This window comes from Corvus hawaiiensis, chromosome 31, assembly GCF_020740725.1.
Source record: "Corvus hawaiiensis isolate bCorHaw1 chromosome 31, bCorHaw1.pri.cur, whole genome shotgun sequence".
Classification (NCBI taxonomy): domain Eukaryota; kingdom Metazoa; phylum Chordata; class Aves; order Passeriformes; family Corvidae; genus Corvus; species Corvus hawaiiensis.
The window spans coordinates 2,747,978-2,763,591 of record NC_063243.1 but is presented as its reverse complement, the minus strand read 5'-3'; the positions used below and the strand labels follow the sequence as shown (position 1 = coordinate 2,763,591).

Here is a 15,614-nt window from a genome sequence, read left to right as displayed (position 1 = left end):
GAGGACACTCTACCTGCTCCTTTCCTAGCCACAACAGCTCTCTCCACACAGAGCCGCACTTTTAAGCTGCACCTTAGCCTGAGACGGGGTTCCCTCTGGTAAGGAGCTTCCCCTTCCACCATTTCCAGCCCCACGATCCCCAGTGACCAGATGTCCACTTTGGGGCCGTAGGCTTCTCCTCTCACGACTTCCGGCGCCATCCAGCTGGGAGTGCCGACGCTGGAGCTGCACTTGTCGCGCTCAGGGGTGAGCTGAGCACAGAGGCCAAAGTCAGCTGCGGAGAAAAACAAACCCTGTCAAAGCCAGCTACAACTGGCAAACCCAGCCAAAGGATTGCCCGCTCAAAGCCTGACAAGGCCACGGTGAATCTAGCCGGAAAAGCAGCAGTGCTCTGCTTCCGCGGGGCTGCAGCCAGGGAGATAAGGCACTGGCCACTTCAAAAATGCCCTCACGTTTCACGCGCTGGCCAAGCAGCCCTTCTGGAGAACTGGCAGTTACCCCAGAGCAGCCCCAGAGCGCATCCCGGCAACGCTGCGCCGCACCAAGGATACCCACCCAATTTCACAGATCCGTCCATGCTCACAAGAATGTTGCAGCTTTTGACGTCTCTGTGGATGACTCGGCGGGAATGAAGGAAATGCAGTCCTTGCAGGCACTGAGCGAGAGAGGAGAAAGGGAAAGGTGAAGGTTCAGGACCTGATTGCATCCTGCAAGAAAGGAACGGGCTCGACGAGAGTGGCAGCTTTCTCAGGGACTAGTGAGCCAGGGCGCAGCATCCTAGTGCTGTCAAGAGGAAGAGCTTGCTGCTTCAACACTCTTAGACGAGTGTTCCATCTTTCCAAGCAAAGGCACATCTGAGCTTCCAAAAGCCCCTCCTCCCTTCGGTACGTAGCACGTGCCCTTTGGCTGGGGGGCGTCATGGCAAAGATTTTCTTGGTAGCCTTGTGGCAGCAGAGGAGGAAGCAGCACGTTAGACCAGTTCCAGAATCCCACGCCATCTGGGCTGCACTGCTGTCCTTTGAAGCTGAGGGCATCTCCTTTGCCCTTAGCTTGAAATTCTGCCACCAGCGTGCAGGCTTGGAGCGGCAAGGAATGCAGGATACACAGACAGGCTCCAGGCAAAGCTGGCAAGAGGAAACAAGTGCGACACAGCGAGCGAGCCAGTGAGGCAGCGAGCACGAGCGCCGGAGCACAACGGCAGTACGTAAGAGTGCGAGAACGGAGCCTAGGAAGTGCGGGGACACTGGCAGGCAGTTGGCTTCAGGTGCTCTTTCTTCTCCGTGTCGTGACAGCAACAGCAAAGCAAGGCCGTGAGCAAGAAATCTCTGCTGTTCTTAACCACCAGTTGACAAGGGCCATCCTGTGCAGGCCAGGGGAAGCACAAGTGGCATCCCTCACCTCCCGACAGACAGCGCCTATCTGTCCTTCCTCGAGGTACACTGCCCCGAGTACATCATACAACGTGCCGCCGTCCATGAACTCCATCGCCAGCCAGAGCTCCCCGTCGACCAGGTAGCTGAAAGAAGAAAAGCCCGGCATGGAGAGAGAGGACCTGGGCACAGCCCAGTCACCCGAGGGGCTGACCCAGCTTTTTGGAAGTGCTCTCCAAGCTGCATATGCCAGAAGAGATTATTGCAGACCAAGTGCAACCTCCTCCCCTGCACTGGAGGAGAGAAATCCTAAACAGCTCCATTTTCTGCCAGCAACCAAAGGGGTTTGCCACTTTGGGCTTGCAGTATCCTAAAGGAACGTTGACATGAGAATAGCCCCACCTGTCTAAGTAGGTAACAATATTGGGGTTCCTACTGTCCCTCATGACCACGATTTCATTGACAGCCAGCTCCTCGGACATCTCCTCTTGAAGCGCCATTTTCTTGATGGCCACCTAAAAGGACATTGAGAGACCGTTGACTTGAGAAGGCGCTCGTCGCACGAGATGCCCAGGAACACGCAGCGAGTGCTTGTGCAATGACGCAGCCCAGCTGTGCCAGAGGGCAGAGCTTAGGAGAAGGACCAAAGCCCGTCCCAAATGCCGTCTGCAGGCTGCTGAGCCTAGTCCGTGCTTCAGAGGAGCAGCCTCTGCCGCAGAGATGGAGCGGCCACCCAAAGCTCCAGCCAAGGCTCGCAGCCGCGGCGAAAGCGCTCCAGAGCTGCAAAATCTGCTGGGGGCATTGACACTTTACCTGTTGTCCTGTGCTGGCGTCGAGGGCTTTATAAACAGCTCCAAAACCCCTAGAAAGAAAACAGCAGCAGAAAAAGAAAGCCCTTTAGTCCCTGGCGGTGAAAGCCAGCCTAGGCAGGAGATCTCCCCAGGCTGCCTGGAGCATTTGGAAAACGCCCAGCTGCGGCGCCTCCCCCGCCATTAGCACAACAGCCCAGCAGCCCTCTGCCATGCAGGGTGTCCGGGAGAAAACGGAGGCCCAATGTGAACACCAAGGGCTGCTACAAATCTCCAAGGCACACGCCCGATCGGTTCCGTTCCCAGCCTAAGGGGGACCCTTTGGAAAAACTGGAGAAGAAGAACTTGGAAAACTCTGCCTTGGAGAAGTGTTATCTGCCAGCTCTCGGGTGACAAGGTGCTCTGGTAGGCCGGCATACTGCGGCAGGGGCGGGACATCTTCCAGGCCCTGCTCCTTGCTGCAAGCAAGGCAGACCTTGCCAGCACCAGGTTGTCTTTGATGATGCCTTCTGACTGCTGTGACTGAGCAGTCCTGAGAGGTGGCAGGAAGGTAAAGCCAGAGTCTGACCGTGTTCGCAGCTTGCCTGATGTCACGCTTGACGCTACACCGGCCAGAGACTGGGCCCACGGTTTTGCGTAAGGAGCAGGCGTCAGACTTACCCTCGTCCGAGTTCTTCAAACGCCGAGTATTTCCTCCTCGGCTCGCCCAGACTCACAATGCTCCCTGAAAGACAAAAGCAGTGCAAGGTGCTCACTTTGAAAGGGAGATGCCGCTCCCCAGACGATCCAAGATGCAGCCCCACTGTCGGGAGCTCTGTGCCCTTTGCAGTCACTTGGCTTCCAGCCGCTGAGAACAGCGAGCGGGAGGGCCATCTTCTCCACCTTTCAGCAGCTGGCCTTTCCAAGAAGGACTTCACGGCTTTCAAGCACAGCAGCTCATGTGATAACCCAGAACGATGGGCCTTTGGGAACTGGGCCCTCAGAGCTAAGGAAGGGCCTCCGCAGCCTCTGCACTGGCACCTGCCGCCACCGGCAGGGCCACTTAGGAGAACAACGTGCACCAGTGAGAGGAGGAGTGAGAACAGTCGTAGAAATGGCAGCAGCGGAGAATAGCTGGGGCCCGAGAGCTCCCTGGGGCCCAGTCACCCGCTAGGTGCCAGCCTTCTGCTCAACAGAAACAACCTCTGCTTTTGTCTTTGGCACAGAGGGCAGCCCAGGCAAAGCCAAGCCAGTGCCAGCTGCCCTCGGAGGCAGCGGGAACACGCCGAGCGCTCTCTTGCTGCCTCAAAGCACAGCAACCGGCTCTTGGAGGGAGGCCTAAATGCCTCTGTGACACTAAAGCGAGGAGGAACTTCTGGCGCAGCCAATACAGAGACGCACAGAAAACACGCCGCTCTGGCAGACCGGAAATACACCAGACGTACTCAGTCTCCTCAGGCTCTGCTCCTCTCTCATCTCCAGCTGCTGGGCTGGGCTGCTGGACGAAGTGCTGGCATGTGGGGGAGTGCTGGCTGCTGCAGACCGCGCCGGTGCAGCGGCACGTTGAACGGCAGAGCGCGCGTCAAGAGAGAGCTGGGACAAGAAAGGATTGCCCGTCAGAAAGGTGGTTGGCACAGATACCCCACAGAGCACACGGCCAAAGGAAGGCTGTCGGCCACCGCCAGGCCTCTTTGGCTGGGGGGGTTTTGCATGTGCCCTTCTCAAAGGCAACGGGCAAACCCCGAAGGCTGCTGTGCTACAGCAGCACATGGCCAGGCTCATGCTACATTTTATCGATTTTCTGCAAGACGACTGCAACAAGGTATTGACGAGGTTGCAAAGATACAGAAAGAGGTGGGAGCAGGGCCCCAGAGCCCCGTTGCTTTCCTCCTGCTGTGCTCCCCTGGGCAATGAAGTCACCCTCGAGTGGGCATGGTCGTGTCTGACCAGAAGGCCAGTCTGGTCTACGTTGTGCCTGAAGCTAATTGGTCCCTCCCAGGGGCCAGTGTCTCCTAAGTATCCTGCAAGGCTGTCAACTGCGTCTTTGGACCGTCTCTGGCCGCTGACCACGGGGAGCCTGCAGGGACACCGTGCACCAAGGGGCTCGCTTCTACGCTGGCAACAATTTAAAGGCACAATGCTGCCTCTCATCTGATCCCAAGAGACTTTCTCAGGCCCTCTCAGCGTCCCGGCAAAATGGCGCTCAAATGTGAAAGTTCAGAAGCCATTTGCCAGGGGTCCCTGGCCTGGCTGAAGCAGCACTACGTCATGGCAGGCACACAGCCCCCAGCATCTTCAGGCACGAGCGGCAAGGGCTGGCTCGTCAGAAACTTGAAGCTCGGCCCTGCACCAAAGGCAGTGCCAAGCACAGGTGCCACTTACTGGCTCTGCACGTTCAGGCTGTGGATGGACAACAGATGGAGGCTTCTTGTCATTTGGCTCCTCTTCAGCCTCTTCCTCAGCAAGAGAGGGAGCCAGAGGAGGTGCTGACCCTGCTGGTGAGCCCTGCAGACAGACAGCAGTGAGAGGGACAGGGAGCAGCCAGTCCTTCAGGAGCTGCTTTCTTGTCAGCTCCGGAAGCTGGTTTCTTTTCACCCAGACTAAGGGGAAATCAGAAACTTTGATCAAAGTGGGATTCTGAGTCGTGAAATTCACCCTCTTAAGATGGGCAAATTAGGTGGTGCTCCGTCTTGCTGTGCATTTGATCTTCCACCCTGGCTAGAATCAGCAAGACACCTTTGGCCTGCCACACTTGCCTTTCATCTCTTGAAAGGCTCTTCAATGGAAAATTAGGAAAGAGCCAGTGCTCCCTTTGCTGCTGCTGATGCCAGCACCGACTTGGGCTTTCTTTCCGCCTCTCAGGCTGGCACTCTACACTCTACCGCAACAGGCCAAGCTCACAGCTTGCTGCACAATTCTTACATGCCAGCAAGGTCAGAGGTTCCTTTGCCACTCACCAAAGGACGGGCGTGTCTCCATCCGCGTGTGAGGTGACCTGCAGCGAGCAAGGGAAAAGGAACCAGATGCCATTAGAAAAGTGCCTGTGGCTGGGGAGTCCCACAGGACAAGTCAGTCCCAACAGAGAGCATTTTCCTTTCCCAGCATCCCTCCAGGAGCAACACAAGATTTTTCCCACAGCAAGCAAGAGAACAACAAGGACACGATACTAGGCTCTCTCTACTTTTGTCACTGAAGAAATAGAAACACCATCACAGAAATGCCAAGTGTCCTTTAAGTCAGAGCTTCTGTTCTGCCCAACAGCTCAAGCAGCTTTTTCCTCTTCTCTTTCCTGCAACCTTTCTTTTCGTTTTTTGTTGTTGTTGTTGTTGTTGCTGTTGTTTTATTTGTTTTTTATTTTTTAAAAATAAATTGCATACACTAATTCCCATCAACTTGCTGCAAATGATACCCCGGGAAAGCTTCCACAAAGGGCCCCATAGCTGTGGCGGTTCTCTTCTAAAGCAGCCCAGGAACAGCTCCTGGGTTCAGGAGCAAAGCCTAACCGGTTAGGAGCTTGCACTTCATCGCCCAGGGAATCGCTCTCTTGGCGCACCGTAAAGGGTCACAGCAGAGAGCCAAGGCCTCTAATGGCAGGATTTGGAGCAAAAAAGTGCTTTCCCTCACTCCTGGCCAAGTTTTAGAAGTACTTGTGAGACTCCCTGCCAGCCTGCAATTTGCAGGTTGTCTCGGCTGAAGCAGCAAGCTGAGGAAATGACAGTGTCCAACGCCACGCGCTCTCCCGTGGAGGGAACGCGGCCCCTGCAGGTTACGTTGCAAATACTCTGCACCCGCCAGCGAGTGCAGACACCCCCTTTTTAGCTGATGCTGTTGGCAGGAGCTTTAGCAAAGGAGCGGCATCTTAATGGCACTTTTGCTCCCAAGTCAGCTTCATCACTACAAACAAGCATAAAGAGCAAAGTGAAGCAAACGCCGTGTGATGGCTACCCCCAGGATAAACCTTTACTTACGAGTCAGGTGGGTCAGGAAGTAGCCGGAATACGCCACAGAAAAAACCGTGCAAACCGCGGCACAGACTTGCCCGATCATTCTAGCAGTGCTGTGCGGGTTTGCACACTGAATGCCACCCGGGGGAAAAACCAAGGCTCCTCTCGGGGTGCAGGCCGTCTGCTGAGAACGCCTCAGTCACGAGGGTCCTCCTGCAGCGAGCAAGCCAAAGAGCTGCTCTGGACAACGAGGCCTCGCGCGCACCGGGACAACGTTGCATCGACAGCACTGTGATGCGGCCCGGCTCCCTTGACGTCACAATAGCAGCCGCTCTGGGTCTGTTGGCATAGTTACGCCCAGCAACCAAAATCTTCTGTACAGCTGACGCAAAAGAAAAGCCTGGGAAGATCTCCTCAGTCGTAAAGCAGGAGAAAAAATCCTTACCGTCCATAAGCCAGTGCTCAAGGCATCCCGGGGTAACTCCGAAAATGCACCGATCCAGCAGGGCCCCAAGAAATCCAAGCAAACGTGACTTTTCCTCCCCAAGGCTTTGACTAAAAGCAAGTGTGCTTGTTCCTGCTGGCATCTTTGTTGCTTCTGAAAGCCCTAACTGCTTTGATGACATTTAGGGGACAAAAGAAGCCAAGGAAATCAGTTTCCAGGAGTATTGCAGTGCGCAGTTGCTTCTTGAGCACGTAGGTGCATGCTGACCTTTGCTCTGACTCAGTTTGGAGCCTGACCTCCCTTTCTGACAGGGAGATGTTGGCTTGTCTCCTGACACAAAGCTCCTCTCTTCCTGCTTGCTCTTTCTTTGGCACCTTAACGTTGGACAACGTGCAGAAGAGCTGCGCGCGGATTCTTGGGCTGCCACGCTTTTGTTGTGTTGCAGCTCTGGCAGCAGCCTTCCGGCTACCGCTGTGCGGTGGCCTGCAGGTGCCGAGCCCAAAGAAGGCCTGTTTCAAACAGTCAAAAGCTGCAGCCTCACAGATGTTTGCCCAGGCTCCGTGCTCCCTGTAAGATTCCTTGCAGACATTTGGACGGCCACATCCCAATGAAAATGAGATGCAGTCATTCCCTTCTCTGTCAAAAGCTCCAGTTAAAGCCAGGAGCCAGCTCGAAAGAGGAGAGAAAGTACTGAGTGGGAGAGGGAAACGAGTGCATGCAGCTCCTCTGGAAACCAACTCTGCTTGCCCGTGCAATAACGGCTCCGGGCTTAGCTTGCTTTTCTGGTGACTCAGCACAGACACGTCCTGTCTGCTGGTGGACAAGTGCTGCAGTGTCTTTGAGGAGCTTCACACTGGGCTCTTCACACTTCGCATGCTGCGGGTGGCATTTGAAAATCGATGCAATGGCTGAAAGGCCCAGCTGCACCTTGAAATTCTGTTGCTGAAAAACTGCAGTAATTTACCAGGATAATTCCCCCAATTTGAAAGCGTCTCGTTTTCCCCATCTCCTAGACAGCTCACATCAACCAGCCAGTTGTGGAGCTTACAGAAGGAAGAATGACACCTTAGCAGGGAAAGCCGAGTGTAGGCCCTCGGACTCCCTTGAGCAGAGCGCGTTAAGTGCCCCAAAAGGACCAGAGAGGGAAGCGTTTGGGGGACGTGCCGTTTCAGCCCTCCTTGGCTCTTCGATGCCCCGTGAGCGCCAGGAAAGGGGAACAAGCGGGGCCTGCTCCCTCCTCCTGCCGCGCCGTGAGGGGCGGCTGGCGCTGGGGGATGCCAGGGCACGGGGGGCGGGTGGGGGGGGGGGGCAACATCTGCGCAGGGCGGGCGGGGCGGCAGAGGCCACGGGGCGCGGGGGGCGGGGCAGGGCCCCTCTGCGAGGGGGGAGAGCCTTGGGCCGCTGGGAAGCAGCGCAAAGCCATCAACGGGACAGCCCGTCCAGAGCGCACGGCTTCGAAGGCGCTGTCCAGCTTAGGCACAGCGTGGCAAGGAAGGGAATCTTCCAGGGCTCTGGAGGTTTTACAGTTTTTTATTGCCAGTCCTGCTGAAACCAAGGGCTGAAACCAAGGGTCTTCCAGCTACTTCTTCATCTTCATCTTCATCTTCGTCTTCGTCTTCATCTTCATCATTCTGTCCTCCTGGTGACCTGTTCAGGCTGACAGCTCATGCCTGGTCCAGTTCTGCTGAGTCCCAGCTTTTTCTTTCATAGCTTAATCATCAGTATGGCGATTCGTCCATTTCTACCTCAAGGATAATTCTCAGCTCCCCTACATCAGCAATACTCTACTCTTAGCTAAACAATGCTCCATTAATGAAGCTTTCTGGGGTCTAGAGTCCTAACTGAAACCAGCTAAGCTAAGAAAATCTCAAAACTATAAACTTCCTAACTACGGAACAGCTCATTCTAAAACTCAGGGGATGGCCGCCGAATCTTCTCCTAAACACGGTACATCCCCTCGTCGCTCCTCTGAGCTGGCGGGGCAGCAAGGCCTCCTCAGGCGCAAGCGTCTCCTCTCCAGTCTTCCTGCACTTGCTTGGCTGAGATGATCAGAGCAGCCAGGCTGGAGGCAGGATCGCCTGAGGTCACAAAAGGATGCTGCCCAAAGGAAAAACAAAACCAAAAAGAACCATTACTTCCCAAGATCGCGTCCAACAGGCTCAAGCAGGGTTCCTCTGCTACCAGGAAGACGCACAAAGAGGACCGAGGGCACCATCTGCCCCTCCGCCTTCCGGTCCCGGACCTGTCTCGCCCAGGCCCACGTGGGCCCCAGTCCTCTTTGGCCCTTCACGCAGGCGTCCACAGCTCGCAGGGCTTTTTGCCGCTTTGCTTTTTCTTACCTTCAGGAGTTCCTGGGCAGACCAGCGCCTGTCCTCATCTGTCTGCAGGCAGCAGCGGAGAAAGTCGCGCAGGAGAGCCGAGTGCTGCCTGGGGTTTTGCAGTTTTGGGGCCCCGTTCCTTTCTATCAGTTCTAAAACCTACAAAAAAGGGAAGAGGACACTCTACCTGCTCCTTTCCTAGCCACAACAGCTCTCTCCACACAGAGCCGCACTTTTAAGCTGCACCTTAGCCTGAGACGGGGTTCCCTCTGGTAAGGAGCTTCCCCTTCCACCATTTCCAGCCCCACGATCCCCAGTGACCAGATGTCCACTTTGGGGCCGTAGGCTTCTCCTCTCACGACTTCCGGCGCCATCCAGCTGGGAGTGCCGACGCTGGAGCTGCACTTGTCGCGCTCAGGGGTGAGCTGAGCACAGAGGCCAAAGTCAGCTGCGGAGAAAAACAAACCCTGTCAAAGCCAGCTACAACTGGCAAACCCAGCCAAAGGATTGCCCGCTCAAAGCCTGACAAGGCCACGGTGAATCTAGCCGGAAAAGCAGCAGTGCTCTGCTTCCGCGGGGCTGCAGCCAGGGAGATAAGGCACTGGCCACTTCAAAAATGCCCTCACGTTTCACGCGCTGGCCAAGCAGCCCTTCTGGAGAACTGGCAGTTACCCCAGAGCAGCCCCAGAGCGCATCCCGGCAACGCTGCGCCGCACCAAGGATACCCACCCAATTTCACAGATCCGTCCATGCTCACAAGAATGTTGCAGCTTTTGACGTCTCTGTGGATGACTCGGCGGGAATGAAGGAAATGCAGTCCTTGCAGGCACTGAGCGAGAGAGGAGAAAGGGAAAGGTGAAGGTTCAGGACCTGATTGCATCCTGCAAGAAAGGAACGGGCTCAACGAGAGTGGCAGCTTTCTCAGGGACTAGTGAGCCAGGGCGCAGCATCCTAGTGCTGTCAAGAGGAAGAGCTTGCTGCTTCAACACTCTTAGACGAGTGTTCCATCTTTCCAAGCAAAGGCACATCTGAGCTTCCAAAAGCCCCTCCTCCCTTCGGTACGTAGCACGTGCCCTTTGGCTGGGGGGCGTCATGGCAAAGATTTTCTTGGTAGCCTTGTGGCAGCAGAGGAGGAAGCAGCACGTTAGACCAGTTCCAGAATCCCACGCCATCTGGGCTGCACTGCTGTCCTTTGAAGCTGAGGGCATCTCCTTTGCCCTTAGCTTGAAATTCTGCCACCAGCGTGCAGGCTTGGAGCGGCAAGGAATGCAGGATACACAGACAGGCTCCAGGCAAAGCTGGCAAGAGGAAACAAGTGCGACACAGCGAGCGAGCCAGTGAGGCAGCGAGCACGAGCGCCGGAGCACAACGGCAGTACGTAAGAGTGCGAGAACGGAGCCTAGGAAGTGCGGGGACACTGGCAGGCAGTTGGCTTCAGGTGCTCTTTCTTCTCCGTGTCGTGACAGCAACAGCAAAGCAAGGCCGTGAGCAAGAAATCTCTGCTGTTCTTAACCACCAGTTGACAAGGGCCATCCTGTGCAGGCCAGGGGAAGCACAAGTGGCATCCCTCACCTCCCGACAGACAGCGCCTATCTGTCCTTCCTCGAGGTACACTGCCCCGAGTACATCATACAACGTGCCGCCGTCCATGAACTCCATCGCCAGCCAGAGCTCCCCGTCGACCAGGTAGCTGAAAGAAGAAAAGCCCGGCATGGAGAGAGAGGACCTGGGCACAGCCCAGTCACCCGAGGGGCTGACCCAGCTTTTTGGAAGTGCTCTCCAAGCTGCATATGCCAGAAGAGATTATTGCAGACCAAGTGCAACCTCCTCCCCTGCACTGGAGGAGAGAAATCCTAAACAGCTCCATTTTCTGCCAGCAACCAAAGGGGTTTGCCACTTTGGGCTTGCAGTATCCTAAAGGAACGTTGACATGAGAATAGCCCCACCTGTCTAAGTAGGTAACAATATTGGGGTTCCTACTGTCCCTCATGACCACGATTTCATTGACAGCCAGCTCCTCGGACATCTCCTCTTGAAGCGCCATTTTCTTGATGGCCACCTAAAAGGACATTGAGAGACCGTTGACTTGAGAAGGCGCTCGTCGCACGAGATGCCCAGGAACACGCAGCGAGTGCTTGTGCAATGACGCAGCCCAGCTGTGCCAGAGGGCAGAGCTTAGGAGAAGGACCAAAGCCCGTCCCAAATGCCGTCTGCAGGCTGCTGAGCCTAGTCCGTGCTTCAGAGGAGCAGCCTCTGCCGCAGAGATGGAGCGGCCACCCAAAGCTCCAGCCAAGGCTCGCAGCCGCGGCGAAAGCGCTCCAGAGCTGCAAAATCTGCTGGGGGCATTGACACTTTACCTGTTGTCCTGTGCTGGCGTCGAGGGCTTTATAAACAGCTCCAAAACCCCTAGAAAGAAAACAGCAGCAGAAAAAGAAAGCCCTTTAGTCCCTGGCGGTGAAAGCCAGCCTAGGCAGGAGATCTCCCCAGGCTGCCTGGAGCATTTGGAAAACGCCCAGCTGCGGCGCCTCCCCCGCCATTAGCACAACAGCCCAGCAGCCCTCTGCCATGCAGGGTGTCCGGGAGAAAACGGAGGCCCAATGTGAACACCAAGGGCTGCTACAAATCTCCAAGGCACACGCCCGATCGGTTCCGTTCCCAGCCTAAGGGGGACCCTTTGGAAAAACTGGAGAAGAAGAACTTGGAAAACTCTGCCTTGGAGAAGTGTTATCTGCCAGCTCTCGGGTGACAAGGTGCTCTGGTAGGCCGGCATACTGCGGCAGGGGTGGGACATCTTCCAGGCCCTGCTCCTTGCTGCAAGCAAGGCAGACCTTGCCAGCACCAGGTTGTCTTTGATGATGCCTTCTGACTGCTGTGACTGAGCAGTCCTGAGAGGTGGCAGGAAGGTAAAGCCAGAGTCTGACCGTGTTCGCAGCTTGCCTGATGTCACGCTTGACGCTACACCGGCCAGAGACTGGGCCCACGGTTTTGCGTAAGGAGCAGGCGTCAGACTTACCCTCGTCCGAGTTCTTCAAACGCCGAGTATTTCCTCCTCGGCTCGCCCAGACTCACAATGCTCCCTGAAAGACAAAAGCAGTGCAAGGTGCTCACTTTGAAAGGGAGATGCCGCTCCCCAGACGATCCAAGATGCAGCCCCACTGTCGGGAGCTCTGTGCCCTTTGCAGTCACTTGGCTTCCAGCCGCTGAGAACAGCGAGCGGGAGGGCCATCTTCTCCACCTTTCAGCAGCTGGCCTTTCCAAGAAGGACTTCACGGCTTTCAAGCACAGCAGCTCATGTGATAACCCAGAACGATGGGCCTTTGGGAACTGGGCCCTCAGAGCTAAGGAAGGGCCTCCGCAGCCTCTGCACTGGCACCTGCCGCCACCGGCAGGGCCACTTAGGAGAACAACGTGCACCAGTGAGAGGAGGAGTGAGAACAGTCGTAGAAATGGCAGCAGCGGAGAATAGCTGGGGCCCGAGAGCTCCCTGGGGCCCAGTCACCCGCTAGGTGCCAGCCTTCTGCTCAACAGAAACAACCTCTGCTTTTGTCTTTGGCACAGAGGGCAGCCCAGGCAAAGCCAAGCCAGTGCCAGCTGCCCTCGGAGGCAGCGGGAACACGCCGAGCGCTCTCTTGCTGCCTCAAAGCACAGCAACCGGCTCTTGGAGGGAGGCCTAAATGCCTCTGTGACACTAAAGCGAGGAGGAACTTCTGGCGCAGCCAATACAGAGACGCACAGAAAACACGCCGCTCTGGCAGACCGGAAATACACCAGACGTACTCAGTCTCCTCAGGCTCTGCTCCTCTCTCATCTCCAGCTGCTGGGCTGGGCTGCTGGACGAAGTGCTGGCATGTGGGGGAGTGCTGGCTGCTGCAGACCGCGCCGGTGCAGCGGCACGTTGAACGGCAGAGCGCGCGTCAAGAGAGAGCTGGGACAAGAAAGGATTGCCCGTCAGAAAGGTGGTTGGCACAGATACCCCACAGAGCACACGGCCAAAGGAAGGCTGTCGGCCACCGCCAGGCCTCTTTGGCTGGGGGGGTTTTGCATGTGCCCTTCTCAAAGGCAACGGGCAAACCCCGAAGGCTGCTGTGCTACAGCAGCACATGGCCAGGCTCATGCTACATTTTATCGATTTTCTGCAAGACGACTGCAACAAGGTATTGACGAGGTTGCAAAGATACAGAAAGAGGTGGGAGCAGGGCCCCAGAGCCCCGTTGCTTTCCTCCTGCTGTGCTCCCCTGGGCAATGAAGTCACCCTCGAGTGGGCATGGTCGTGTCTGACCAGAAGGCCAGTCTGGTCTACGTTGTGCCTGAAGCTAATTGGTCCCTCCCAGGGGCCAGTGTCTCCTAAGTATCCTGCAAGGCTGTCAACTGCGTCTTTGGACCGTCTCTGGCCGCTGACCACGGGGAGCCTGCAGGGACACCGTGCACCAAGGGGCTCGCTTCTACGCTGGCAACAATTTAAAGGCACAATGCTGCCTCTCATCTGATCCCAAGAGACTTTCTCAGGCCCTCTCAGCGTCCCGGCAAAATGGCGCTCAAATGTGAAAGTTCAGAAGCCATTTGCCAGGGGTCCCTGGCCTGGCTGAAGCAGCACTACGTCATGGCAGGCACACAGCCCCCAGCATCTTCAGGCACGAGCGGCAAGGGCTGGCTCGTCAGAAACTTGAAGCTCGGCCCTGCACCAAAGGCAGTGCCAAGCACAGGTGCCACTTACTGGCTCTGCACGTTGAGGCTGTGGATGGACAACAGATGGAGGCTTCTTGTCATTTGGCTCCTCTTCAGCCTCTTCCTCAGCAAGAGAGGGAGCCAGAGGAGGTGCTGACCCTGCTGGTGAGCCCTGCAGACAGACAGCAGTGAGAGGGACAGGGAGCAGCCAGTCCTTCAGGAGCTGCTTTCTTGTCAGCTCCGGAAGCTGGTTTCTTTTCACCCAGACTAAGGGGAAATCAGAAACTTTGATCAAAGTGGGATTCTGAGTCGTGAAATTCACCCTCTTAAGATGGGCAAATTAGGTGGTGCTCCGTCTTGCTGTGCATTTGATCTTCCACCCTGGCTAGAATCAGCAAGACACCTTTGGCCTGCCACACTTGCCTTTCATCTCTTGAAAGGCTCTTCAATGGAAAATTAGGAAAGAGCCAGTGCTCCCTTTGCTGCTGCTGATGCCAGCACCGACTTGGGCTTTCTTTCCGCCTCTCAGGCTGGCACTCTACACTCTACCGCAACAGGCCAAGCTCACAGCTTGCTGCACAATTCTTACATGCCAGCAAGGTCAGAGGTTCCTTTGCCACTCACCAAAGGACGGGCGTGTCTCCATCCGCGTGTGAGGTGACCTGCAGCGAGCAAGGGAAAAGGAACCAGATGCCATTAGAAAAGTGCCTGTGGCTGGGGAGTCCCACAGGACAAGTCAGTCCCAACAGAGAGCATTTTCCTTTCCCAGCATCCCTCCAGGAGCAACACAAGATTTTTCCCACAGCAAGCAAGAGAACAACAAGGACACGATACTAGGCTCTCTCTACTTTTGTCACTGAAGAAATAGAAACACCATCACAGAAATGCCAAGTGTCCTTTAAGTCAGAGCTTCTGTTCTGCCCAACAGCTCAAGCAGCTTTTTCCTCTTCTCTTTCCTGCAACCTTTCTTTTCGTTTTTTGTTGTTGTTGTTGTTGTTGTTGTTGCTGTTGTTTTATTTGTTTTTTATTTTTTAAAAATAAATTGCATACACTAATTCCCATCAACTTGCTGCAAATGATACCCCGGGAAAGCTTCCACAAAGGGCCCCATAGCTGTGGCGGTTCTCTTCTAAAGCAGCCCAGGAACAGCTCCTGGGTTCAGGAGCAAAGCCTAACCGGTTAGGAGCTTGCACTTCATCGCCCAGGGAATCGCTCTCTTGGCGCACCGCAAAGGGTCACAGCAGAGAGCCAAGGCCTCTAATGGCAGGATTTGGAGCAAAAAAGTGCTTTCCCTCACTCCTGGCCAAGTTTTAGAAGTACTTGTGAGACTCCCTGCCAGCCTGCAATTTGCAGGTTGTCTCGGCTGAAGCAGCAAGCTGAGGAAATGACAGTGTCCAACGCCACACGCTCTCCCGTGGAGGGAACGCGGCCCCTGCAGGTTACGTTGCAAATACTCTGCACCCGCCAGCGAGTGCAGACACCCCCTTTTTAGCTGATGCTGTTGGCAGGAGCTTTAGCAAAGGAGCGGCATCTTAATGGCACTTTTGCTCCCAAGTCAGCTTCATCACTACAAACAAGCATAAAGAGCAAAGTGAAGCAAACGCCGTGTGATGGCTACCCCCGGGATAAACCTTTACTTACGAGTCAGGTGGGTCAGGAAGTAGCCGGAATACGCCACAGAAAAAACCGTGCAAACCGCGGCACAGACTTGCCCGATCATTCTAGCAGTGCTGTGCGGGTTTGCACACTGAATGCCACCCGGGGGAAAAACCAAGGCTCCTCTCGGGGTGCAGGCCGTCTGCTGAGAACGCCTCAGTCACGAGGGTCCTCCTGCAGCGAGCAAGCCAAAGAGCTGCTCTGGACAACGAGGCCTCGCGCGCACCGGGACAACGTTGCATCGACAGCACTGTGATGCGGCCCGGCTCCCTTGACGTCACAATAGCAGCCGCTCTGGGTCTGTTGGCATAGTTACGCCCAGCAACCAAAATCTTCTGTACAGCTGACGCAAAAGAAAAGCCTGGGAAGATCTCCTCAGTCGTAAAGCAGGAGAAAAAATCCTTACCGTCCATAAGCCAGTGCTCAAG

The 15,614-nt window shown here is 55.8% G+C and overlaps 2 protein-coding genes and 2 long non-coding RNA genes across 4 annotated transcripts; all 4 read right to left on the bottom strand.

Moving 5' to 3' along the window:
* Positions 1-9: 9 nt before the first annotated feature.
* On the bottom strand, positions 10-6,355 carry LOC125318749 (serine/threonine-protein kinase PAK 3-like). The gene is made up of 11 exons (XM_048289680.1): positions 6,127-6,355; positions 5,116-5,153; positions 4,541-4,663; positions 3,604-3,751; positions 2,840-2,903; positions 2,184-2,232; positions 1,773-1,885; positions 1,399-1,516; positions 556-655; positions 73-274; positions 10-13 (listed from the first exon to the last, which is right to left on the bottom strand). Exons 1-11 carry the CDS (start codon positions 6,203-6,205, stop codon positions 10-12), a joined length of 1,038 nt encoding a protein of 345 aa, XP_048145637.1. The 5' UTR covers positions 6,206-6,355.
* Positions 6,356-8,061: 1,706 nt separating this feature from the next.
* Positions 8,062-9,029, bottom strand: LOC125318866. Its single transcript, XR_007200532.1, has 2 exons — positions 8,887-9,029; positions 8,062-8,644 (listed from the first exon to the last, which is right to left on the bottom strand). It is a non-coding gene; the product is annotated as an uncharacterized LOC125318866 (long non-coding RNA).
* A 19-nt stretch (positions 9,030-9,048) lies between these two features.
* LOC125318748 (serine/threonine-protein kinase PAK 3-like) lies at positions 9,049-12,994 on the bottom strand. Its single transcript, XM_048289679.1, has 8 exons — positions 12,643-12,994; positions 11,879-11,942; positions 11,223-11,271; positions 10,812-10,924; positions 10,438-10,555; positions 9,595-9,694; positions 9,112-9,313; positions 9,049-9,052 (listed from the first exon to the last, which is right to left on the bottom strand). Exons 1-8 carry the CDS (start codon positions 12,977-12,979, stop codon positions 9,049-9,051), a joined length of 987 nt encoding a protein of 328 aa, XP_048145636.1. The 5' UTR covers positions 12,980-12,994.
* A 613-nt stretch (positions 12,995-13,607) lies between these two features.
* On the bottom strand, positions 13,608-15,400 carry LOC125318865. The gene is made up of 3 exons (XR_007200531.1): positions 15,172-15,400; positions 14,155-14,192; positions 13,608-13,702 (listed from the first exon to the last, which is right to left on the bottom strand). It is a non-coding gene; the product is annotated as an uncharacterized LOC125318865 (long non-coding RNA).
* Between the last annotated feature and the right edge of the window lie 214 nt (positions 15,401-15,614).